Source organism: Dasypus novemcinctus, chromosome 4 (assembly GCF_030445035.2).
Source record: "Dasypus novemcinctus isolate mDasNov1 chromosome 4, mDasNov1.1.hap2, whole genome shotgun sequence".
Classification (NCBI taxonomy): Eukaryota; Metazoa; Chordata; class Mammalia; order Cingulata; family Dasypodidae; genus Dasypus; species Dasypus novemcinctus.
The window spans coordinates 60,304,562-60,332,365 of record NC_080676.1 but is presented as its reverse complement, the minus strand read 5'-3'; the positions used below and the strand labels follow the sequence as shown (position 1 = coordinate 60,332,365).

The following is a 27,804-nucleotide window of genomic DNA, read 5'->3' as shown; positions in this document are numbered from 1 at the left end:
CAGCGCCATTCTTGGACAGGCTGCACTTTCTTTTGCACTAGGCAGCTCTCCTTATGGGGCGCACTCCTTGTGTGTGGGGCTCCCCTACACAGGGACACCCCTGCATGGCAGGGCACTCCTTGCGCGCATCAGCACTGTGCATGGGCCAGCTGCACATGGGTCACGGAGGCCCGGGGTTTGAACTGCGGACCTCCCATGTGGTTAGGCGGATATCCTATCCCTTGGGCCAAGTCCACTTCCCAACCTCACATATTAATATACTAAGAGGAATGCAAATTAAAACTGCACCTAGGATAATATTTTTTACCTATCTAATTAGCAAAAATCCAAACGTTAACTGTTGGTGCGACTGAGAAAACATTTGTACACATTTTTGTTGGGAATGTAAATTGGCATAACTCCTAAGGAAGATACTTTGGTAATAATTACCCAAATTACAAATGGTCCAGCATTTCTACTTCATACTATTTACTCTGGTGTTACATACAATTTTAATATATGCTGTTATTTTGGTTTTAAGCCTAAAAGTTACTAGTAGCCATTTTTAAGGGTAGAAGAAAAACAAGTACAGGGAACTATATGGTTAACATCAAAGAATCATAACCTCAGAGGAAAAGTTAATAATGATTTAGGAAAAAAAAAGAAAACACCTAAAAAAAAGTGCATAGCCTTTAGGGGCTTTTTAATAAGAGGGCAAACAGCCCTACACACCTCAAATAAGTCTAGAGCACATAACTGTATCGTACTAAAGTGCCTTGCTAATATGTATAATGATGAGCTGAGCCATGGAGAATTTTACTCAAGAGAGTAAAAATTATGTAATACATTTCAGAAAGATGACTCTACGAAAGTAGATGATTTTATTAAACAGTCATTTGAAGTAAACTTCCAGTTTTCCAGAAAGTTCAGCTCTCTGAGGGCCTTGTAAGCTAATGGTTTATTGAAAGAATTTTTTTTTAGGATTTATTTCTCCCCATCCCCTCATTGTTTACACTTGCCATGTGTGTTCATCTTCTTTTGTTTCTTCAGAAGGCATTGGGAAGTGAACCTGGGACCTCCAATGTGGGGAGGTAGGTACTAATCATTTAAACTACCTCCGTTCCCTGCTTTTGTTGTGTCTCTCATGCTTTTTCTTCTTGTGTCTCTTGATGCGTCATCTTGCCACACCTGCCTGTTGTTGTCAGCTTGCTGTCTTGCTCATCTTCTTCAGGAGGCACTGGAAACCTCTGCTCTCTGCTTTGTTGTGTCTCTTATTATGTTTTTTTTTCTTTCTAAGATTTATTTTATTTATTTTTCTCCCCCCCCACCCCAGTTGTCTGTTCTCTGCAGTTCTTTGTCTGCTTCTGTTGTTGTCAGCGGCACAGGAATCTGTGTTTCTTTTTGTTGTGTCATCTTGCTGCGTCAGCTCACCATGTGTGTGGCGCCATTCCTGGGCAGGCTGCACTTTCTTTCGTGCTGGGCGGCTCTCCTTACGGGCACACTCCTTGCATGTGGGACTCCCCTACGCAGGGGACACCCTGCGTAGCAGGGCACTCCTTGCGCACATCAGCACTGCACATGGGCCAGCTCCACATGGGTCAAGGAGGCCCGGGGTTTGAACCGCAGATCTCCCATGTGGTAGATGGACGCCCTAACCACTGGGCCAAGTGCGCTTCCCATCTCTTATTATGTTTTATCTCTTGTTGCGCCATCTTGTTGCGTCAGCTTGCTGTGCCTGCCCATCGTGCCAGCTCTCTGTCTTCTTTAGGAGGCACTGGGAACTGAACCACAGACCTCTCATGTGGTAGACAGGAGCTCAATCACTTGAGCTACATCTGCTTCCCTAAATGGATATTTATTTTTCCAATTCTTCTTAGCATATATTGGACAGTACCACAGGAGAAAATTCTAGGAAAGTAGAAGTGTTGAAGGAGAAAAGTACCAGAGTAGAAAGGGAAAAAGGTTTTCTAGTTGACAGAGATAATGCCACTCACCATATATCTACTTTTTCAGAGACAGGTTCATTCCTTATCACTTCTGGTGCCATCCAAGCCACTGTGCCAGCAAAAGACATCTTGGTACTTTTATCGCTGAGTTCCTTAGATGTACCAAAATCTGAAATTTTTACTGCATCTGTATGAGTCACTAGAACACTTTAAAAAGAAAGAAAACATACAGGTTATTAGTACTAATGAAAACCACAACTCTAAATGGCAACTAAAGATTTTGTTTGCTGCTTCCTAACCCTTTAGAATTCAGCTTGCAATCTCCAATGTCACCTGGGCATAAGCTTCATATTATAAACAGCATCATTCACACCTGTGAGGCAGCACAGCATAACAGACTTTTTAAAAACTATTTATTTTGAAGTACTTTCAAACTTACAGGACAGTTACAAAAATAAGACAAATCCTCTACAGAGAACTCCAACATACCTTACCTGCCCCCAGAGACCCAGATTCACTAATTTTAATATTTTGCCACATTTGCCATATTTATCTATCCATCTGTCAGTCCATCTATTTATCAATCCATTTTCTGAACACTGAATGTAGGTTGTATATATCATGTTTTTTGAACACTTAATACTCCCAGGTACATTTCCTAAAAACAAGAATATTCATTTATGTAACCACCTTAAGTGCAGTGATCAGTTCAAGAAATTTAACATAGATATAAAGCTTACAGTCTATATTCTAATTTTTTCATATGTCCCAGTAATGTCCTTGTATTAGTCAGTCAAAGGGGTGCTGATGCAAAAACTAATTTGTTTTATAAAGGGTATTTATGTGGGGTAGGAGCTTACAGATACCAGGTCATGATGCATAAGTTACTTCCCCCACCAAAGTCTGTTTTCACGTGTTAGAGCAAGATGGCTGCCGACGTCTGCGAGGGTTCGGGCTTCCTGGGTTCCTCTCTTCCCAGGGCTTGTTTCTTTCCAGGCTTAGGGTTCCTCTCTTCTTGGGTCTCCAGCTTAAGGCTTCAGCATCAAGCTTCAACATCAACTTTTTTTTTTTTTTTAAAGATTTATTTATTCCCCCCCACCCACACGCCTATTGTTTGTGCTCACTGCGTGCTCTCTGTGTCTGCTAGTCCTCTCTTTAAGAGGCACCGGCTACCAAACCTGGGACCTTCCATGTGAGAGAGAGGCACTCAATCACTTGAGGCACCTCTGCTCCCTGCTTTGTTGTATCTCTCATTGTCTTTCCTCTTTGTGTCTCCTTGTTGCATCGGCTTGCTGCATCTGCCCATTGCTCCAGCTCGCTGTCTTGCTTGTCTTCTCCAAGAGGCACTGGGAACTGAACCTGGGACTTCCCATGTGGTAGGCAGGAGCTCAATTGCTTGAGCCACATCCGCTTACCCAGAACTTTCTTTAACATCTCTTGTGGCGCCAGTCTGTGGTGATGAACTACCTCAGATTTTATTTCTCTGGGAATGTCTTAATCTCTCTCTCATTTTTCAAAGACATATTTGCTAAATATAGAATTCCTGGTTGGTGTTTTTTTGCTTTCAGCACTTTAGGTATGCCTTCCTGCCTCCATGGGGTTTCCAATGAGAAATTGGCCCTTAATCTTATCGAGTCTCCCTTGTACATAACACATTGCTTCTCTCTTGCAGCTTTCAGAGTTCTCTTTGGCTAAAGAGTTTGATTATAATATGCTGTGGCCTGGGTCTATTGGCTTTATCTTGTTTGAAGACATGGAGCATCTTAGATGTGTATATTCATGTACTTTATTAAATTTGGAAAGTTTTCAGCCATTATTTCTTGAATATTCTCTCTGCCTCTCTTTCTTTCTTCTCCTTCCGGGACTCCCACCCTGCATATATTGGTGTGCTTAATGGTGTCCCGCAAGTTTCTCAGGCTCTGTTCACTTCTCTTCATTCTTTCTTCTTTCTGCTTCTCAGACAGAATGAGTTAAATTGTCTTAATCTTCAAATTCTCTGATTCTTTATTCTGCCAGCTCCAATCTACTGTTGAACCACTCTAGGGAATTTTTAATTTCTGTTATCATCGTCTTTAGCTCTATTTGGCTCCTTTTCCTAATTCCCGTCTCCCTATTGATATTCTCTTTGTGTTTATCTGTCATTTTCCTGATTTCCTTTAGTTCTTTATTTATGTTTTCCTTTAGCTCTTTGATTTAGGACTTTTTTAAAACTAAAGACCTTCAAATATTTAACTTCCTTAATATATTGATATATTCAATGTCTTTTAAAACCAGTTTTATTGAGATATATTCACATGCTATACAACCCATCCAAAGTCTACAATCAATGGCTTTTAGCATAATCACGGAGTTGTGCTTTCATTACCACAACCAATTTTAGAACACTTGCATTTTTTTCATGGTCTTTGTCTGGTATTCCTATGTCTGGTCCTCCTCATTGATGATTTCTAATGCTTTAATATGATCTTTTTTATGGACCATCTTTCTGTTTCTTTGTATATTTTGTAATCTTTTGTGAAAATCTCAGCATTTTGATATATATATTTTTAAAGATAGATTGATGGATGTATTTATTTATATTTCTCTTCCCTTCCCTGCCCCAGGTGTCTGCCCTCTGTGTCCATTCACTGCATGTTCCTCCGTGTCTGCTTCCATTCTTGTCAGAGGCACGGGAATCTGTGTCTCTTTTTGTTGTGTCATCTTGCTGCATCAGCCCTCCGTGTGTGCGGTGCCACTCCTGGGCAGGCCAGACTTTCTTTTGTGCTGGGCGGCTCTCCTTATGGGGCGCACTCCTTGAGTGTGGGGCTCCCCTATGCGGGGGACACCCCTGTGTGGCATGGCACTCCTTGCGCGCATCAGCTCTGCACGTGGGCCAGCTCTACACAGGTCAAGAAGGTCCTGGGTTTGAACCGCGGACCTCCCACAGGGTAGGCAGATGCTCTATCCATTAAGCCAGGTCCGCTTCCCTATATTTTAATGTGTTATTGCTAGAAGTCAGACTCTGAGGCATCTGGCATCTGATTTGTATCCAGCTATGACAGAGCTTTCCTTGAATGCTAGAAGGTAATGGGAAAAACAGAAGCAAGCAAAAAAGAAAGTACCTTTCCCAGTCTTTGCAGACTGACCTGTGCAAATGCTCTCAGGGCTTATCCATACAATGAGTTTGGAGAACAGTACCAGGCCAAAGCATAGGGGCCTTCCTGATCCTTTCTGTGCATGCCTCTTGTCTTGAGTATGCACGTGGTCCTGGGAATTCCCGTTTACAGGGTTCCTAATGTCCCTTTTTCCCTAGGAAACAGTTTCCTCACAGGTCCCAGTAATGTACTGTATGTCCCACAACCAGCAATCCCTTGCCCCAGGTGGCACGACTTGAGGGCTCTCCCACAGCATTATATAGGAGAGCTCTGTGTGCTGCCTTCTACACACAGGCAAGTTCTGGGATGGTGAGTCCCTCAGGCCACCACCAGAGAGATTGGACCACATACACATGCTCCCAATATGTGCACCAGAGTTTCTCTGCTCTCTCTGGAATTGGGACTAGGTATCTGTACTGGGAGCATGGGCTGGTAATGCCGAGCTTGGGAGGGTTGGGGACAGGGCTAGCCAGGGTGCCACAATGGCCTACTGCTTTTAAGCAGCCTTTTTCACTCACCCTGTTATTGCAGGCCTTTACTCTTTTCTGGAGCTTTTGCTAGTTCTTGCTGGTTGTTCAAAGCTGCTCTGCCATCCTGATCAGGGTGGAGGGAGCCGGAATGGACCTTTTTATGCCTGCAGGTGGCCCGTGCCAAGTTACTTAAATCTTCTAAGCTACTTTTTTCAGGTCACAGTATCTTATGCACAATGCATAAATGCAAAAAGATCTGAAAACAGTTTGTAAATCTTTTTTTCATATGTATAAGGTAAACTCATTTTATTTCTCACTTCATATGACTATCATGGGTTTCACTACAGATATATTAATGTGATTGGTTACAGGATGTTGCTCCAGACTCCTCTGAAAGTAGAAGAACTCTGGCTCCAAGAGTTTTGAATTTGGGATTGTGGACTCATAATAACTGTGTCATAGGGTTTTAGTTTGAATGGGGTAAGATACGTGACACACCTGTGCTTGATAAATATTGGTTTCTGTCACTGCCAGTCTCAGCACCAAACCACTAAGAAATTTTAAAATGCTTTTTAATTTTAATTTTAAAATGCTTTTTTCTTTTAAAATGCCGTTTAATGATAACCAACCTAATGAGAAAGGGACTGTGACACAAGGAGATCATGACATTAAAAGGCTAATAAGTGTGCTAGGATTCCACTAACGTTGACAGGTAAAAGCAGGAATAAATCTAAGCTTAAGTAGGCTCCACACAAGTAATGTTTGACTCTTTACAGTATGTATGTGAAATGTGATCTGGGACAAATTGTTTTTGCTAATCTAAAAGAGGATCACAATCTGGTGCCAGTCAAGTTCAAAGTATTAACGTCTTCACACACTGAATTCATTTGAAATAATCTGTTCACAACTTAGAATGTTAATGGGTTACAGTTTCAGAGGTTTTTAAATGGTATAGGGACCTATTGTTAAAAGAAGGATTAATAAATAGTATTAGAACAGAAGAGGCTAGAAAACAGAAAACTTCTAAACCTAAGCCCCTCCTTCCTATTTGAACCATGGACGTCACATCTGCACTCTCCCCTCCCACCTCCCAGTGCTAAATGGCTCTCTATTTACCCAACAACTCAGTGTTTACAACTCCTTTGGAATATGTTCATCCACATCCTTCCCAGGTTTTGTTCCTGATTTGTAAATATTACATAATTTAGGAGTTTTGATTTAATGGTATTAGACTTGATGAAACCATAAAGGCTTAAAATAACATGCAATATCTGAAATAATTATAGAATTGATGATATCCTATACCGTGTGTATTAGTCAGCCAAAGGGGAGCTGATGCAAAATACGGGAAATTGGTTGGTTTTTATAAAGGGTATTTATTTGGGGTAGGAGCTTACAGATACCAGGCCATAAAGCTAAAGCATAAGTTACTTCCCTCACCAAAGTCTATTTTCATGTGTTGGAGCAAAATGGCTGCCGATGGCTGTGAGAGTTCAGACTTTCTGGGTTCCTCCCTTCCAGGGTCTTGCTTCTCTCTGGGTTCACGGTTTCTTTCTTTCCAGGGCTTGCTTCTTCCTGGTGCTGGCTTCTCTTTCCTCTGGAGTTTACTTCCTGGGGCTCCAGCTTAAGGCTTCAGCATCAAACTCCAACATCAAAATTCCAACATTGGAAACGGACTTTGGCCCAGTGGTTAGGGCGTCCATCTACCACATGGGAGGTCCGCGGTTCAAGCCCCGGGCCTCCTTGACCCGTGTGGAGCTGGCCCATGCGCAGCGCTGATGCGCGCAAGGAGTGCCGTGCCACACAGGGGTGTCCCCAGCGTAGGGGAGCCCCACGCGCAAGGAGTGCACCCCTAAGGAGAGCCGCCCAACGCGAAGGAGGGAGCAGCCTGCCGAGGAACGGCGCCACACACACTTCCCGTGCCGCTGACGACAACAGAAGCGGACAAAGAAACAAGACGCAGCAAAAAGACACAGAAAACAGACAACCGGGGGAGGGGAGGGGAATTAAATAAATAAAAATAAATCTTTAAAAAAAAAAACAAAAAAAAACTCCAACATTGGGGGGTGGGGGGTATATGGGGACCTCATATTTTTTTAATGTAACATTAAAAAAAGTAAAGACCAAAAAATATATATATATAAACAAAATGGCAAAAAAAAAGAGAGTCATTACTTACTTTTCTACATTTAAAAAAGTAAAATAAAAATCATTACTTAAAAAAAATAAAAGGAAAAAACCCCCACAAAACTCCAACATTAAAAGCCCTCAACTCTGTCCTCTGCCACGCCTTTTATTTGTGAGTCCCCACCCACCAAGGGGTAGGGACTCAACGTCCTAATGATGTGGCCCAATCAAAGCCCTAATCATAACTTAATCATGCCCAGGTTCAGATCGGTTTACAAACACAATCCAATATCTATTTTTGGAATTCATAACCATAACCTGTCAAACAGCTACACCATGAAAGTCAGAAAAGGTAATATATCCCCAGAAAGAGAAATACTAGAAGCTTCTCTTCTACCTCTTTTGTGCTGCTCATTATGGAACATACGTAAATGACAAGAGGGAATGGACTTGGGAGGATACTAAAGAAGATATAATGTTCAAACTTTTGTGAACTCTCCTGAGACAAAGTTGGGGTCCCTCATTATAGCAAGCCAGATTGATCTCTGTCTCTCAAAGTTAGCTTGAAGCCCAAAGAGATCAAGGCCGCTGCGGGTTGGAGACTGGTTTTGAAAATAGAGGAAAATAGAGGATGACCAGGAAGGTCATCCCCTTACTACTCTACTCATTAGATGACAGGAACTAAAGAGAGTGGCATGTGGTTTTATATATTCCAAGATTTCCTGACTCCCTCTAAAATTAATTCTCAAGAAGAACAGGTTAATTAAAAAGAATACCTTTTAGAGACACCTTCAGCAAATAGCTCATGTAGTTTGTGTGTGTAATGGATGGCAAAAGGAGCAGTTGTTTTAAGAATGTGAAGAGAAGGAATGAAATAATAAAGTTTATTTGCAAGCAAGGCAAAGAGAACATTGTTCAGTGAGCTGAGCACTGTAATAAACTATGCTGAGAATTACGCTCATAAGTGAGAGTTGCTTTAAAATTTATTGCCAAGGACTGATTTGTATCTTCCATGGAGAAGAGGCAGGATTCATTGTGAAACCTTTACCTTCACATGACAGTGGTCTTTGGTCTAAAAGTTTTTGGTTCAAGTTCTAATTCTATGACTTTAGGCACTGAGCACTAGTTTCTCTTGTCTAAAATAAGAATAATGATATGCGATGCATCTAGCCCACACAGTTTTTGTCAGGATCAAAACAGATATGAGAGTGAATATTTAAGAATATTGTAAACTAAGAAGTCACTAAGCAACTGTGTTTTTAAAAAGAGATTAATCTGGGGGGTTGGGAGCAGGGCATATGGGAACCTCTTTTGTTTTTTATGCTTTTTAAAATGTTTTTTAATGTAATGTTCTTTGTGATCTATTAACTTTAATTTTAAAAAGTGTAAAAAAAATTAAAATGAAATAAAATAAAAAAGAGATTAATCCTTCTGTTTCTCAAAACCAGAATGTGATGATAAATAAAAATACTATTTAAAAATAGGAGTTATACTGAAATAAACCATTTTATCAATCCCTTTCTTTTCTTTAAGTAATTTAGGGAACCAACAAAACACTCCTCTTCAAGTAGTTATTGGGAGCCAAGGAATCATTTTGTGAAAAGAGGAAGTACTAGAAACATTTCTCCTTCTCTTAAATACTCAGTTTTTATTTTTCTTATGGACAGTGAACCTTTTAACTGCTTATTTCCTCCTTTGCTTAGACTCTAGGAAGTTCAAGCCAAATTTGTAGGCCACCTCTATCTAATAACTGTACAGAATCTTATAGCATGCAGTGTGAACAAACTTTAGTTCTAACACTGTACTTTCTTTTTTTCCTCTGTTCCTTATTTATTTTATCTGTTTTATTGTATACTTTTCTGAAACTCAGTTTTGAGTAAGGTAGGAAAACAACAGATCAATACCTCAGGTGGGAAAGTTTGGCATTAATTATCCAAAATGATGGAAGGTGAATACTTCAGATAATAAAGAATGTTGTTTCACACTTGTACAATTTAAAAGCAAGAAAAAGGAACAACTAGTATCAGGTTTCTGGACACATCTGCCATATAAGTAAAGAAGTAGGTCAGTAATAATCCAAAAGACACACAAATACCCATGGTGCTGATTACCTGAACTGAAAGATGTCTGAACACTTCAACTATGGTTGATAAAATTCCTTATTTCAAGATAATAAAACAAATTAAATGTAGAATTAGCCCACGACTCACTTAGGTGACTTGAGATCACGATGAATAATTTTATGGAGGTGCAAATAATTCATTCCACTTGCAATTCCTGTGGACCAGTCTACCAGCAGGCGAGGCGTGATCTTCCTGCCAGCACGCAAAACCTCATAGAGTTGTCCATGTGCACAGTATTCCATGATGATACAGTAACAAGGGGCCTGGGTACAAACACCCCTTCCAAGAAAACACAAACATGTATATAAATATATACATATTTATAAAGATATATATATGTTTATATTTTAAGGCTATTTAATACATTTAATAAAGATCAATTCTGTACCCAAATTATATTTGAAATGCATTTAGATAATCTTTCCTGATTCTTAAATGAGCATTAAAATTCCTCTAGCCTGCAGGTTTCTGTATTATGCATATAGAAAAATTTAATTTGTTCTGTTCAATCTGGATAGCCATATGCTGTACTGTATCCATGCTTTTTCTGTGGAACCATTCCATTCAGGTACAAGGACACTCTTTCCTGAAGTTTATGTAGGCTGGGTATTATGTTGTTTTAGATCCTCAAAAATAATTAAAATATAGTCCTTTTAAATTTAGAGTGCTCTGTATATGGTGTACAGAAAGAGAAAATTCAAACAAAAATGTTATTTTTATTGTTTGGAGAATTTCAAATTACTCAAATTAAAATTAACTACACTGAGGGAAAAATGAGCCAATGTTCTATATTGTAGAGTCTTTGAAAATCTTTTCTGTATAAGATAAAAATAGTGTTACACAATGTATTATACATCTATGCAGATTATATTTCCATCAGTCCCTACCTCCTCCATGAAGCCGTTCCTGATTAATCCAGATCTCTTTTTCTTTTCTCTAAATTCCTATGATACATAGCAGTCATTAGTTTTGTATATTCATTTTTTTTCTCTCCATATAGATAATAGGATCTTTGAAGGGAGAGGTCCTCAAGTTTTTTTCTCTCTAACCCAAGGCATAGAAATTCACAGCAAGTTCTTGGCAATTATTTCGTAACTTCACTTTATAGGTTCTTTGCTGATAAAAGCCTCCATGAAAACATACAGAGAGGCAGGGGGCAGGAGGAAGGATACTGACATAAGGACATCTGCTATTTATCAGGCATGTCTGCATGCTTACTTAATTGTCTTATTAAACCATGCTCCCTCCTCCAAATATTGTAAGGTCAATATTTCCTTTTCCATTTTCATAGATAAGAGTCAGAAAGGGAAAGTGACTTGTCTTAGAACATACAACGAATACGTGGCAGATCTGGGAATCAAATCCAATCTAACTTCAAAGCCCATGCTCATTCCACTCACTTCAATACACTGCCTCCCCTTTAACTTTTTAACTTCTGTATAGATAAGTACTTTGGGGATTCCTTTTTTAACACTTATCTCATAAAAGTCAGAACAATCATATTAACTCTAGTTTACAGTTTTGTTGAGGGTGAGAGAAAAGAAGAAAAATGACCATATGTAATTTTCTGTGGCCCATCTCTTAAAGGTACATATGTTTTCCTTTGAAACTTCTCAGAGAGTTTTCTATCAATAAGATACCCGTCAAAGTCCTGGACCAGTTATCAATCATATCCTATCTCTTAGGCTGCTGTATGTGATGAAATAATTTAGAGTCCATGGCTTTAGGTACTGGATCATGTAAAGATCTTTTAATAATAGCAGGTTATGAAGAAGTATAATTAGTCTGCTTTTTCCCTGCCTTGATGTGCCTGTCACATGTCGCAAAGCTATTCCTATTACTCACCCATCATTTTCTAAAATACCCAGAATTCTCTTCATGATTTTTAATGAAACTTTTTCCAAATTTCTGTTATTTAACTTTTAGAAAAGTTCATTGGGGCACTACTACACAGCAAATATAAATAGATAATTTAATTTTCATTATAGATAAATAAGGAATAAGGCAGGAATACTGAAATATGTTTAAGAATATAAAAATAAATATTTGCTTGAAGGTGCTCAGTATCTTGTTCAACTATGCTTTAACTTTTCACACAAACATAGACAGAAAGGGTCTAAGAGTGATATATTAATGCAATTTTTATCTCTCTTGACTGACGAATGAGAAGCAATCATACCATCAGCACAGCGCTTCTTAGTAGCTATAAATAACAACTCTATAATCACTTTTAATTGCTACCTTTTCTTCCCCCTTGACACTGAATTCCATTAGGAACAGTCAGGTTTGGTTTTCTTAAAAGATTTTTTGAAAAAAAAATTGGGAGAGAAAAGAATATAGTATTCTTATCTTGCACTTCCCCTTCTGCATATGGTTTTACTAAGTTGAAAAGAAGTTTTAAGCAGAAAATTAGTATCTAGAGAGAGGTACTAAAATCTAAGCATGCCCTTCTATCTTCCAGATGGTCTTGAATGTGGTTCATCAGCCAAGCAACACATGGTACAGATGGCTGCAAATGGAACACTACACAATGCCCCAAGAGCATGGCGTAATTGACCAGGGACATAGACTCATTGTTGTTTCCATGTAGAGGTAAAGACGATTCAAGCATCTTCAGCTCAAAGGATTGGCCACTAGCAGGTAATATCCATCCAAAATGTAGAAAGCTGTTTATGTAGGTAAGAGGGTCAGAAGACTGAGGTAAAAGACAATCTGGGAGAGAAAAGGAAGAAGCAAAAGAGAAGAAGGAAAAATAAAGCTTCTCACAGCCCCATTCTTTTAGGATACATTTCTACCTTCAGGTATCCAGGTTATCCTGCTGGAAAGCCTTCTTAACTGGGACACAAACCTCAGTTCATTTCAGGAGGCCAAAAAAAGCTATAGTTATCTACAGAATAATTCTATGTCTTAAACCCAACATCCAGGGATCTAAATTTACAAGTTCCTGGTCTTTCCTTCCAATTAGGAGGGTGTAGCATATTGAAAGCAATGATACCCTCAGTGAAGTATTAATAAAATGAAGGAAAGAAATGGGTCTCTGTCAGCTTAAAAATAATCCTCCCACTGTCTTTTTTTTTTCCTTTTTTCTTTTATGTTACTATCTTTTGAGACTTATCATCTTTGGAAAGATTATCATAGGTCTTTATAGCATTTTGTTTTAGTCTCGCATGCTCCTTACCCTAGGAGGGTAACCAATGATAGAATCACAACAATTGATGTTCTGCAGGGTTATCCCTTCCATGATGAAATGGATTCAAGTCCTTCATTCACTCTGTTAGGATCCCAGCTGAAGCCTTCTCTTCTTTTTTTCACCTCTTTCCCTTTTCATAAGGGGTCTTGTTCGGGAATCAAACTCAACTTCAATACTCAATACTCATTTAAACTTATCCTATAAAACCCATACCCAAGATTTCTATTCCTTGTTCTTGAGATGTGGTTCCAATTAGGAATTAGCATATGCCATTTTCAGCATTGTAACGAGTTTTATCAAGGAAGGGTCATTCTTTGACCTGGGAGAAGTTATTCCTAGAGTAGGGAAGGGGAATTTGTAAGTTATTCCATTTTTAGCTGTAGCTTCATTGGTCATTCTATTTTCCAGGAATGAAAAGTATATATCAGATATACTAAAACACTCCAATTTCTAAACTTTCATCTCACCTCAAGACTACATTTCCTGTTCTTCAACTTATCCTACCTAATCATCCTCTAAAGCTAATCACCACTCACTTGTTCGAGAGTAGCACAAAATTCAAAGGCTGGCAAGGGAGGAAAGTTGAGGGAAAGGTTTGGGAGGAAGATATGGCAAGTATTTGGAGCTCTGCACTTCCATGTCTGGTGAATTTCCTCAAATTTACGTATGGCTTTCCCTCTTCTCCTAAGCATCCCAGCCAATATGAAAGTAATGGTTTAATAGTAGGGAGATACGTTTGTATACTCTTGAAAACAACCACTTTGTGAAATGAATATAACTTACTATCATCAATAACTCTACTATCACTAGATTTTAAAAAGCTGAGTGTTTAACATTACCTGAAAAGGTAACTAGCAAAACTTGAGGTTGGGAAAAATATTATGAAGGTACTTATTACTAAAGTTCATATTTAAGAAGGAAAGTTAAGAGAAACTAATAAAAACATATATCTAATACACTGGAGTGTAGTATGTTCAGGTTATCTGGAAGTCACCTCTGTCATCCCACTGAATGAGGCTGATACGGCAGCTCTGACAGGTTGGTGGAATCTGCTTCTTTCTTCCCATCCCTAGTTGAATCCCTTCTATGCAGTGCATTCTCTGGCAAAAAGAACTATCAGGTATAAAATCCCTTAAGGATATAACTCAAATTTAATCTGCACCTCCCAAAGCACCTAGCGTAGTTCTAAGTCTATAGTGTATTCTTGACATGTCATTGAAAATAGGAACTTGCATGTGTATATTGGGGGAAAGAAAGTGTCTCTCTTCCTTAAAAAAAAAAAAAAAAAAAAAAGCCTTGACCTACTTGAAAGCGATGATGTTAGGATGCTTCAACTTCCTCAAATGCTTGATATCCGTCTCATTCTGTTCTCTCACTTTCTTGATGGCCACCTCCTCCGCTCGGAACTTGCCCAAGAAGACAGCTCCTTGGGCTCCACTACCCAGCCACTGTAGCTCTGAGATCTCCTCAAACGGTACTTCCCAAGTATCTAGGTACACAAGCAAGAAACGAGCTTGACAAGTCTTGGAATTTGCTCAGGAATCATTCTACGAGGCCACCCCAAAGTTTCCAACTTCAGCATCATTCAGAATGACCTGTACCCTCTGACTGACACCTGGTAACTCATCGAAAGATAAAACCTTTCTATGGGCTTTGATATTAACTTTAGATCAGATATTCATATATATTACTTTGTATCAAGTTCCAACCACCTAAATAAAAAGAGCAGAGATAGGCTGTGCTACAAACAAAGCCCATCCTGACACTCCCTCGGCCCCACCTTCTCAATTCAAAGCTTATGCTTTCAGTCAATTCACCTATCTGTCCCCACTACTCCTACCCCATCACCAATTATAGGTTTTGTTTTATTCCTCTTTGGATTTCTAGTGCAGATGCTCAGTGAATTCTTGCTGAATGAATCCTCAATGATACTTTCCTAAGAACCTATTAAGCATACTAGTATTTAACTTTTACTGAGTACTTACTATATGCCAGACACTAAAATAGTGCTTTACATATATCATGTGTTTAATCCTTACAATAACTCTACAAGTCTGGCCTTTGGATGATTATTCAAAGATGGGAAAACTAAGACATAGGGTAGTTAAGTAACTTATCCAAGGTTATATATCTATTAAGTGGTGGAACTGGGCCTAGAACCCCAGATGTAGCTGACTCCAAGGACAGTGATTTCTCCACTATACCACACTGCCTCACATGAAGTAATCAGGAGGACCATTAGTCACGATATATTTACCCATATAGCTGCAATCTTTTCTCTCTTCAAGTAGAAACATAATTTCTTAGAAAAATTTATTTATTATTATTTTTTACCAAAAAGTTAGCAGGGTCATTTCTAAATGGTAGCATTATTGGTGAGTCATACTGTGTTCTTCACCCTTTTTGGCATTATTGTTTTTTTTTTAACCATAAGCCTCTAATTCTTTTATAATGAAGAAGATGCTATTTTAAATGAAGCACTTCAAAAATTCAATATGTGCTTTCATCTTGTGAAGCTTAAAAAGGAGACTGTAATGCATTGATCCTTGTCCTTGGCCCTCTTTTAACCAGTGCATTATCACAGGTAAGAAACATACATCAAAGAACTAAGAGCTCCATGAAGTAAGGAGAAAGATGATAACAATGTTAAAGGTTATGAGAGAGTCTTGTCAGTCCACTGATTATTAAAAGGCCACTGTTTGCAGAACACTGAACAAGGTATTGTGTTAGCTTTGAAGATATTCTGGTCTTGTAAGCAAATCAGCTCACTACCCACTACAATAGTGAAGCAAGAGCAGGAAGAGTTTGACAGTTATCTAGAAGAAAGTGAATTTCCCTTTTTTCTAGTTCTCTACTTTAAGGGAAAAGACATTCTATAGATTCTTAATAAAATATGGTTTCTTATTACCATGGTTAAAACATAACTTTCAAAATAACCCTGCAGGGAATATTTTGGCTCAGGCCATGAGAGCGCCTGCTTCCCACATGGGAGGTTCTGAGTTCAGTCCCCGGTGCCTCCTAAAAATTAAAAAAAAACCAAAACCCAAAAATCCAAAACAAGTAAAAACAAAAAACCAACTCAGGGGAGCCAATGTGGCTCAGTGGTTGAGCACCAGCTTCCCACATAAGAGGTCTTGGGTTCAATCCCTGGCCTGGTACCTCAATAAATAAATAAATAAAATCTGTATATATACATACACTACGTAGAGCAAAACAAAAACATAAGCAATTATAATGAGGGTGGTTTGTAGCATGGGCATTCATCCCATTCTCCTGACATAAGCAATATTAAAGGTTTCTGTGCTATTGAAATTGAATGGATGCTATATTAATGCAAATCTCTCTAAAATACAAACAACTCACAAATACTATATCATCAAAGGAACTAACTAAACCAAGTAAAAATTGGCAGGAAACAGCAAGTCTCAGTTGGACTACTTTTAAGATCTTGAGGGCTTCCATGACTGACAAGTATTAAGTGCATACAATCTCACTTTCACCCCCACAGACTTACTCATGCAGTACCCATAGTATGCAGATTTTGATGGTATTCTAAACAAGAATTTTACTCATTAGGGATCCAGTGAAGAACCCAAGTCATTAAAAACTGTCATTTTGGGCATTCTGGAGATTGAATAAAGTACTATTACTAGATTCTGGGGCAAGAATATAACTAGGCAATATTTCTTTGAATAACTTTATAAAAGCCTGAATTATAATATTTTTAATAACTACTAAAATTAGACCAATCTTTGGTTGTCTTTTATTTGCTCTTTACTCAATCTATATTTGCCATTATTAGAAACATTAGAAGATATTAGAAAAATCAGAAAATACATATTTTTATCTGTTATCCCATGCCATATTCACTTTTCATCTTCTCTTCTGGTTTTTGTATGTTTACAGTTATGCAAAAATTGCATATGATGTATAATTTTTCTATTTTTTTCAGGTATTATATATTGTCCAAATGTTTACAGTTTCCATTGCAAGTTTTATTGTTTACTTTGTGTACTTTTAAAGTGTTTACATCTTTTTGTTTTGCTAATTTAAATTCAAAACTTTTTTCTTTCCTTTTTTGGTATTATTTCCTTAGACTCAATCCATAGGTTACAGTTTCCTGGCTCTTGGTACACATTCCAAATTGCTATCTGTATTAGTCAGCCAAAGGGGTCTGATGCAAAATACTAGAAGCCTGTTGGCTTTTATAAGGGGTATTTATTTGGTGTAGGAGCTTACAGTTACCAGGCCATAAAGCATAGGTCACTTCCCTCACTGAAGGCTATTTCCACATGTTTGATCAAGAGGCTACCAACGTATGTCAATGGGCAGGCTTCCTGGGTTTCTCTCTTCCCAGGTCTTGCTTTTTTTTGGACTTAGGGTTCTTCTCTTCCTGAGGCTTGCTTCTCTTCCCTTTGTGTGCTTACATCCCAGGGCTCTAGCTTAAGACTTCAGCATCAAACTCCAACATCAAAATTCCAACATTAAAAGCCCTCCAAAATGACACCAAAAATGTATAGGGGCCTATAGTCTAAAATGTAAATCATAATGTACAACATAAGATAACTAAAAATTTAGAAAACTGTACAGTCTAAAATATAAACCACAATGTAAACCCAAGTGTAACCTCGTTTGAAAGCTATTGTCTCAATATCTGTACATCAGTTGCAGTAAACATAGTATGAACATGTAAAAAGGTTATTGCTAAGGAAGGGACAAAGTGTCTGATGTTGAATATGTGGAAGTACTGTATATTGTATACATGAATTACTGTGGTCTAAAACTTTTGTGAAGACAAGCTTAATAATTAGGAAAAAAAAAGAAAAAAAAGGATGTAGACACTGAGGAAGAGATGGAAGAAGTTGCCTTGCCAATGTGCATACAGGGCAACACTTACTGCAGTGATAGAAGGCAAAACATCAAGAACAAATCTTTTTCATTTTTAAATTTTTTGATACCCCATTTTATTTTTCCTTTAATTTTTCTAAATTAGTATGTATTCTATGTTTAACCTCTAAACCCATCACTATATTCCATTTTACTATTAATGGAACCTGTCAATATATTGGGCTTCATTTTCGAGGGAGGTTTTGGACCACAGAGGGGTTCAATGGTGGCAGGGGAGGAATACTGGTGTGGGGTGTTATTGGTGGGGGGTGCATGGTTGGGAGGGAGTTCTCCAGGGCATATGTGCAGGGTGCACAAAAATGTTTGGATATTTTCATAGTGGTTACAGTTGGGAACGATGGCTGGGGGAGTGCTGAGTTCCTGTCCAAGGGAGCTCTGTCGCATTCTCTAATGGAATAACAACAATCCTCCGAGTGTAATGGCTAAGGCCAATAAGGAAGGATGGTCTAACAATGAGCCCTTGATGCTAATAACTATGCCTGTGAGCCTGTGGGCCTATGGGCCTGAAATAAGAACTAGGTCTAGAGTTGCAGGGTGCCTAAGAGTTACCTCCTGAGAGCCTCCATGTTGCTCAAATAGGGCCAGTCTCGTAGCGAAACTCAGCATGTAAATGCACTGCCTTCCCCCCAGCGTGGGACGTGACTCCCAGGGATGAGCCTCCCTGGCACCAATGGATTACTACGAGGTATCAGCTGATGATGTGGCTGGAGAATGACCTTGAATAAAAGGGTCAACTCAGACCAGCAGAATATCTCAGCCTACATGTAATATCAGGAGTTAAAAATGCTTTTTGACTTTGAATGAAAGGGGGAAATGGAAAGGACAAATGAGTTTATATGGCCATGAGTCTCCAAAAAAGAGCTGGGAGGTCATTAGAGGGGTCACCCTTACACACACCTCAGCAGAGTCCCAGAGACAGTCAAAGTAGATACAACCCCAGGTATTGGTTCTTCTGAGGGATACAGAGACCCACAGGTTCTATGGTCATGCCAGATGGAGTTCAGTGCTATGTCAGTTGGTCCTACTTTGGAGTTTGTGTCCCTAAGTGTGATGGAATTGGACTCAGATGTGATATTTGTTCACAAGCCTCTCCTGCCACTTTTATTGGACCTGTGGTTGGCGATGGGGTTTAGTGTATACTCAGGGGACCTGAATTTCTGGACTGTCCATGTGATAGCCAGGCCCTGAGCCTCAAAAGACTTGCAACTCCTACCCTCTGGTTTATTGGACTTAACCCCAGCCAGCTAACAGGGAGGTGAAAAAGGTCAATCACCACACCAGGAAGCCAGAGTGCCTACAACTGCAAACAGGAGAATTGCATCCACCATCCAAGTGGAATCTAAGCACCCTCTTGATACAAAGGTGGAGCAGATATAACCATCTCAGGGTCCACAGAATGGAGGAATAGAGTATGGATTAGAGTGGACTTACTGATACTGGACTTCTGGAACTAATGTGATTAGTAATGGAAGTAAATGTAGCATTGAGATGGAGGAAGTGGCCATGGTAGCTGCTGAGGGTGGGGAGAGGGAAGAAGAGATGTGATGTGGGGGCATTTTCAGGACTTGAAGTTGTCCTGGGTGGTACTGCAGGGACAGTTACTGGACATTGTACGTCCTCCCATGGTCCACTGGGTAGACTGGGGGAGTGTGTAAACTATAATGTGGACCATTGACCATGTGGTGCAGCAGTGCTCGGAGATGTATTCACCAAGTGCAATGAATGTCTCATGTTAATGGAGGAGGTTGTTGTTATGGGAGGAGTGGGGTGAGGGGGGTGAGGGGTATATGGGGACCTCGTATTTTTTTAATGAACATTAAAAAATAAATTAATTTTTAAAAAGTAAAAAAAAAAGCCCTCCAACTCTGTCCTTTGCCATGTCTTTTATCTGTGAGGCCCCACCCACCAAGGGGTGGGGACTCAACACCCTACCGAAATGGCCCAATCAAAGCCCTAATCATAATTCAATCATGCCCAGGTACAGACCAGTTTACAAACATAACCCAGTATCTACTTTTGGAATTCATAACTATATCAAACTGCTACACTATTGAAAAGGATTTTTCTAGTTTTTATTGTCAGCAATATATGACCATGTCAATTTCACCACAACTTTGCCAGCGGTGAGAATTATTGATTTTTTAAAAAAATAAGTATAAAAGAATATTTTACTGTTTTAAGTTTGTACTACTTTAACTGCCAGTGATTTAGAATATTTTCTCCACATTTGTTTAATACTCACATCTGCTTTGTGTGAATTAAGACCTTTTGTTCATTTATCTACTGGTATCTTGCAGTTCTCATAAACTTGAAAGGGCTTAAAGAGTTTTCTCTCTCTTTTGCTGACATAAATGAAGAGAGTAGTTTTATAAACCCTTTTCTTATAATTTCATTATTTTTTAACAAAGAATTTTACAGTTATCTGTCATTTCTTTTGTAATTTCTTCCACTGCCTATCTAATAAGAGTTATATATAGTTGATTTTAAAAGTGAACTTTTACATCCATCTGGAGTTTAATTTGGTGTATGGTATGAAGATGGATGTAAATGAATTTTTTCTATATTCCTATTTAGCGATTTCAAAACAATATTTACAATAAAGAATCCTTTCTTTTCAATGCCCCTGTCAATATCTAGTAAGGAGCCAAGGAGCAGGAAAATGGCAGAAAAGAAGAAAAGTCAGCAATAGAGTTGTGCAAAATTAGGGGCCAAATTGAAAAGTAAGACAACTAACCCTACAATAACAGAGAACTGCCTATGCTCTCTCCAGGGTCAGTCCCAGACATTTTGCTGCTTTTGTACCTGTCCCACTAGTACTATCCCCCAGTTTTATCTTCTCTCTGATTCATCACTACGACTACTACCTATATTCCAGTGTCCACCATGATCCCTAGGGCTGAAAAAAAGCCCCAGGCCTACCCACTTTAAGGCAGTTGTTCCCCTTTGTTTATCCAGATGTATCTGTGATAATACTTACTTTGAGAATGGAAACTATTTGGTAATAAAAGATTTCAATTAAGCATACTGCCTTACATGGGCTTTACTACCAACATGCTGAAAGGGAGATGAAGACATGATTAAAAATTTTTTAAAATCTAGTGAAATTTCTTCAGAAGTACCAAATGCAGGGACACATCTGTCATATGTGCTATCCTTTGGTTGACTTCAATCTAGGATTAAAGATTAGCTCCCTGATGCCAGAGCCAACAAGGAAAACACTACGTTCAGATTTTGGCTAGCAAATCTCATTTATGGCGTACAGCAACAACAACCCAAAGTCGGATATCCTGTCATCTGCTGAGGAGTTGAGCAGCTGCTGTGCCCTTTTAAGAATCTTAAGCTGACCAGACCTGTTTCTTATTTATTCATGAAATAAGTCTTTCTGAAAGTCACATAACCAACTGGAAGACAAATCAAATACAAGTTTGCAAAAAAATAAAAAATTTTAAAAGGTTGCTTTTAACAGACACACAGGTGTGTCTGTTGCATCTCTGTGAGTTTGAACCTCAATGATGCATTTTGGATACTGAAACCTTCAAATTACTTCAGGCTGGAAAGTTTCATAAGTAAAGATCCTAGAAACCAAATGTAGTTTTTCATATAAGCAAATATTAGTAAGATTTGTATCTAAGCAGAGAAAGGGAGGTTTTAAAAAATAATAAATTAAGAGACATTATCTCTCTATTATGGATGACAAGTGATTTTTATTTTTTACTGTGCTTATATTAATTTATAATTTTTAAGTAACAATATTTGCTTAATATAGGAATCTCCATCCTTGGTGTATAAGGAACATCTTCTTGAAATTTTGAGATCATGGAGGAGAAAAGGGAGTAGAATGTGTAGAGCATGGGGGTATTTATGAACGAAAGAGAAAGACTGACAGATACATGCACACACATACGCACCAGGAACAGATGCTGTGGTTGACAAATCCTGCAAAGTACACCTGGAATTGACATATTTATCAACCACAATTTAAGGGGAAGGGAGGTTTGGAGGGAGAGGTTGGTATTTTGGCTTAAGAGAAAGTATTTCAGAAGCAGGAAAAATAGAATGCATGGGTAAAGTGGCCAGTGGTGACTGATGTCAAATGGCTGCTATAGAAAAGCTGTCAACAGTATTGACTAAACAAATGAACAGGCTTCTAAGGGTGGGTCACAAAGTCCAAAATTCAGTTATAAAATAAAACAGAATCTCACTTCTGCTCCATAATGTTTCCTTCTAGAATTTCTTAATAAGAGAACTCATAAAACCAGAATCATTTATATAAAGCTATAAAGTTTTAAAATGACAAACCCTTTGAACCCAACCATTCCACTTCTGGGAATTTATCCTCAAAGAGTTGTTCAAAAATAAAGTAATAGATAGATGTTCGTTGCAGTATGGTTTATAATCACTAAAAATGGCAAACTAAGTGCTGAGTAATAGAGGTGAGCTTAAACAAATAGTGGCATGTTTGCAAAATTAAATATTACGCAGTCATTAAAAATGATAAGGAAATACATTTAATGATATGGGGATGTTCACAATATTAAGTGGAAAATGTTACAAAACAGTATGACTCCATTTTAAAAAAATACATACACATATACAAAAATAGACTAAAATAATATATATCAAAAGCATTAATTGTGGTTATTCTCAGGAAGTTGGGGATCACAAATTATTTTAATTTGATGGGGGTAACTTACCTGTATTTTCTAAATTTTCTACACCTATTACTTTTGTTGTCAGAAATGTTCTTTTAAAGACCATAAATGAGTTTATAACACTAGAGCCATGAATTCTCTTTATTTCAAAAGTTTAACACTTGAATTTGAATACATGAATATCTGTGTTACACAATAATGGAAGTTAAGAAAATTACTTTTAAGACAGCTGTGTGTGGAATCTTGAAATAATAATCTAATACAGCACTTCTCAAGATTGGTTAGATATTTTGTTCTTTTTTCAAAATGTGGACTTTCCCTGATTTGACTGTAAGAAAATAATTCCTTTTCACCACAACGTAAGACAGGCCCGCAAGCTTCAGGGGCAGTACCATGTGGCTTCTGTCTGATTTTTTTTTTTTTTAATCTTTTAAAAATTTTTAATTAAAAAATTTTTTTAATTTTTAAATTTTTTTTCTGTCTGATTTTGAATTAGTGTGGTGGCCATCAGTCCTTTTATTGTATAAACTAACAAAAAATTTTTTTGAATATGTATTCACTATGTGATTTATTTATAAATGACATATCTGTGCAACTATATTAAAACATCAAGTATACCTTAAAATATGCATAAAATTAGAAATTTTAAAGGAGATAAAATAGACATTCTAATATTTTCTTCCTCTATCCCCATGGATTATAATTATAAGTAATCTACTTTGGATACCACTGGACTGGACAACCACAAAAGATGGCCTTCTGCCAAAAAAGACCCAACAATTGTAAATCTCCTGGAAATTGAAGTGGGGTATTCATCTGGTACTAGTTCTTTACCCACAGTTCAGAGGTTACCCAGGGAATGGTGGTGGAGGTAGTGGTAGGGGTTTACATAGGAAATATCTTCCAGGTCCATTCTAGCTTACCTTGCTGTTGTAATTTGTAATCTGTGGAATATGCCTTTCCAATGATATTCCATACAGGCCTTAAGCATCCGAATAGTCCTTCAAGGAATCCACCAGTGCCACTGCCCGACCTGCTGAACTGAATCTTGATGTCTTCGGTTCCACTTGGGCTCTCTCCATCCACAGTGTTGCTGTTCCCCTGAGATACAACCATCTCTGCCTCATCTTGTTCCCTTAGCTGTAGAACGCTGTTCTCAAACTGGTCCCTGGAATCCTCGCTTACACTTGTCAACACTGTTGTGGTGACGGGGCTGTTCATGCTCTCTATTAGCTCTGTTCGAACCACCCCCTTTTCCTGCAGGTCCTCAAGGAGCTTGGGTGAAGGGTGGTTCCCCATAGACGCGTGTTCATCTTGCAGGCCACTGATGGTTTTGTTTTCACTCAAAGGTAAGTGTGGAGAAGAGGAGCAGCTCAGGTGCTCCTGAGGGTTGGCCATTGTGCCATGAGTGTGTCCAAGGTCCTGAGATGACACTCAGAGGATTAATAGAACAGAGTTCAGATGCAAGAGAGAGCTCCCAAACCTTGGAAAAACAGAAGAGCGACATGAGATTACCCTTTCTTTAGTCATCTACATGATTTCACTACTGTTTATAATAATAAAAACATCAAAACAATGGGGGATTGGTTAAACTGTGGTGTATATCCACATGATGAAATACTGTGGAGCAATTAAAAATCATGTTGTAGAAGAGTATTTACTAACGTAAGAAAATATTAATGACATGTTAATACAAAAACCAGGTTAGACATAAAAAGAGTAGAGGTTACCAGAGGCAGGGAGTGGGGTGGGAAAGGGTTGGGGAGTTAATGCATAATAGGTATAGGGCTTCTATTTGGGGATGATGGGAAAGTTCTGGTAATGAATGGTGATGAGGGTACTGCAACACTGTAAATGTAATTAATCCCACTGAATGGTATGCTTAGGAGTAGTTAAGATGGTTGAATTTATGTTGTATATATGTATGTTTCCACAACTTAAAAAAGAGAGCAACAAAAGAGGCAAGACAATCAAATGTAATCCATGATCCTGCAACTGATCTGATAATAAAAGAGAAAATGCCCCATATGAAAAAAAAAACACTGGAATATAGTCTAAGCATTATATCGATGTTATATTGTTTTAACTTGTCAACTGTACTTAAGGCAGTTACATAAGTGAATATCTTAGTCCTTAGGAAATGTGCACGAAGTATTAAGTGTTCAGGGAGCATAATGGATATAACCTACTCTTAAATGTTTAGAAAATAGATAAATAGATACACAATCAGATGGTAGATGTATAGACAGATGGATAGATAGGTAGAAAGATATGGCAAATGTGGTATGTTAAAAGTTGGTGGACATGGGAGGGCTACAGTTTAAACCCTGGGCCTCCTTGACCCGTGTGGAGCTGGCCCACACGCAGTGCTGATGTGCGCAAGGAGTGCCCTGCCACGCAGGGGCGTCCTCGCATAGGGGAGCCCCACGTGCAAGGAGTGCGCCCCGTAAGGAGAGCTGTCCAGCACAAAAGAAAGTTCAGCCTGCCCAGGAGTGGCATGGCACACATGGAGGGCTGACGCAGCAAGATGACACAACAAAAAGAGACACAGATTCCTGGTGCCGCTGACAAGAATAAAAGCAGACACAGAAGTACACACAGCAAATGGACACAGAGAGCAGACAACTGGGGGGGGAGGGGAAAGAAATAAATCTTAAAAAAAAAAGTTGGTGAATCTAGGTGGATGGTTTGTTGGAGTTCTCTGTGTAGGTTTTGTATTATTTTTGCAACTGACCTATAAACTTGAAATTATTTAAAAAGAAAATATACTTTTAAAAAGTAGACTAGGGGAAGCGGACTTGACCCAGTGGTTAGGGCGTCCGTCTACCACATGGGAGGTCTGCAGTTCAAATCCCGGGCCTCCTTGACCCGTGTGGAGCTGGCCCATGCGCAGTGCTGATGCGCGCAAGGAGTGCCGGGCCACGCAGGGGTGTCCCCCACATAGGGGAGCCCAATGCACAAGGAGTGCGCCCCATAAGGAGAAAGAAAGTGCAGCCTGCCTAACAATGGCACCGCCCACACAGAGAGCTGACACAACAAGATGACGCAACAAAAAGAAACAAAGATTCCCGTGCTGCTGACAACAACAGAAGTGGACAAAGAAGACGATGCAACAAATAGACACAGAGAACAGACAACGGGGCGGGGGCGGGGGTGGGGGCAGGGGGAGGAAGGGGAGAAAAATAAATAAAAATAAATCTTTAAAAAAAAAAGTAGGCTAGAACAATATATACAATATAAACATTTTTTTAAAAGCTACACGAAAACATATGCACACACACAAAATGGAAGGGTATATCCAAATAATTAACCATAGTTAATTCTAGGTGATTAGATTTCAGGTGGTTAGATTTGGGAGGGAGTGATGGGCTTTTCAAGGTATTCCAAGCATTCTGCATTAATATGCATTATTTTTATAATCAGAAAAAATTTGTTTCCCTTCCCAAAGGAAAATCAAGTTGTTCTGATAAATATATATATTAATTAGAAACCACATCCTGGGTTATTATAAACTGCTGTTTATCTTTTCTCTTTGCTTTAATGTCTTATCCACTGAGGTGTTGCTTCACTTTCTAAGGCATTCATTAAATCACATCAGACAAATTCCTGAGATATAAAATATGCTTTTAATGTACTTTACCAAATTAATGACAGGAGAACTAAGCCCCAGCCAGTGAACTGTACCATTTCTCTAAATGTGTTCTCTGCTTCTCATCTGGCCACTAGCACCAATTTCTCAGGGCAACCCAACCTCTGAAAATAAAGATATAGAATTGTTCTAGGTTGGAAAGAACATGAAAAGTCAATCTTTTTTTTTTTAAAGATTTCTTTTCATTTATTCCCCGCCCCTCCATTGTCTGCTCTCTGTGTCCATTTACTGTGTGTTCTTCTGTATCTGCTTGTATTCTCATTAGGTGGCTCCACGAACTGATCCTGGGACCTTCTGAGTGGGAAAGAGGTGATCATTCTCTTGCGCCACCTCAGCTTCCTAGTCTGCTGCATCTCTTATTGTCTCTCTTCTGTGTCTCTTTTTTGTTGTATCATCTTGCTGCATCAGCCAGCACTCTGTGCAGACCAGCACTCTGTGTCGGCCAGTTCACCACACAGGCCAGCTTGCCTTCACCAGGAGTCCCTGGGTATCACACCCTGGACCTCCTATATGGTAGATGGGAGTCCAATTGCTTGAGTCATATCTGTTTCCCGAAAAGCCAATCTTAAATTTACTCAAGGTGTATCTTATCAGAAATTTACTTTCTTTACAAATCCCTATATAATAGTCCTTCTTTCCTTCACTCTGTATTAAGCATCTAGAATGTGCTAGAGGATAGAATATAAAGATGTCCTTGCTCTGCAGAGAAGGCAAAAGACATACCCACAAAGACTGGCAGAACAGTGCTTATAATGAATCAGCCAAGTGGTCTATGAGCACAGAAAAGAGGGAGAGTTTCATGGACAGCTGCCCAGAAGTCATACTTTTGATCAATTGGAAGTGTAGGAATTCATCAAGCAAGTAGAAAAGGTATGAGAACAGAGAGAGGGAATTACAGATATGGGAGAAAGCACAAACAAGGGCATGGAGTGATGAAATACTATGGAATTGATGAAAAATCTGATGTGTCTGCAGTATAGGTTATGTGTATGTGCACATAAGAAAGTTACAGATGGAGAGACAGGTAGCTAGATTGTGAAGAGCTTTGTATAAGAAGTTTGGACCTTTTCCTGTCGAAGAGGAGTCATGGCATCCTACATCCGGGTTTGCAGATAAAAACAGGCAATCCCGGGAATAGTTATAGCTCAGTGGTTGAGGGCCTGCTTCCCATGTTGAGGTCCTGGGTTCAATCCCTGGTACCTCCTTAAAAAAAAAAAAACTCAAAAAAAATACACAATCTCTATTTTATTAATTTCCTGTTTTCATTATTGAGACCCAAGTTTTAAGCCTTTTTTTCATTTAATAACTTTGTTTATAGAGAAGTTTTATTAGGTTGGTGCAAAAGTAATTGTGGTTTTGCACGGTTGAAATTTGCTGTTTGATATTGGAATACATTCTTAAATAAATGCAGTTATATTATACATCATTTTAACGTGAACTTTTCACTTTATATTTTTTGCTAATGACTTATTACTTGATGTTTATTTTATATTTATTTTAGATTATGGAAATGATATTAGACAAAAACCAAAATTCGAGTGATTTTCTTATTGGAGTTCAAAATGGGTCAAAAAGCAGCAGAGACAACTCGCAACATCAACAATGCATTTGGGGAAGTGGATTTGG

The 27,804-nt window shown here is 38.6% G+C and overlaps 1 protein-coding gene across 7 annotated transcripts in view; it reads right to left on the bottom strand.

Annotated features, from left to right (window-relative positions):
- MAP3K13 (mitogen-activated protein kinase kinase kinase 13) overlaps positions 1 to 27,804 on the bottom strand; it is a 205,527-nt gene that overhangs the window by 29,389 nt on the left and 148,334 nt on the right. For all 7 annotated transcript variants that reach the window (XM_004473731.4, XM_023583201.3, XM_058295490.1 and 4 more), the window contains 4 exons: positions 23,453 to 24,012; positions 14,275 to 14,458; positions 9,867 to 10,058; positions 1,974 to 2,132 (listed from right to left, as the gene is read on the bottom strand). In XM_004473731.4, the coding sequence (XP_004473788.1) occupies positions 1,974 to 2,132; positions 9,867 to 10,058; positions 14,275 to 14,458; positions 23,453 to 23,927 (1,010 nt within the window). In that variant the 5' untranslated portion in view covers positions 23,928 to 24,012. The remainder of the gene's footprint in view (positions 1 to 1,973; positions 2,133 to 9,866; positions 10,059 to 14,274; positions 14,459 to 23,452; positions 24,013 to 27,804) is intronic.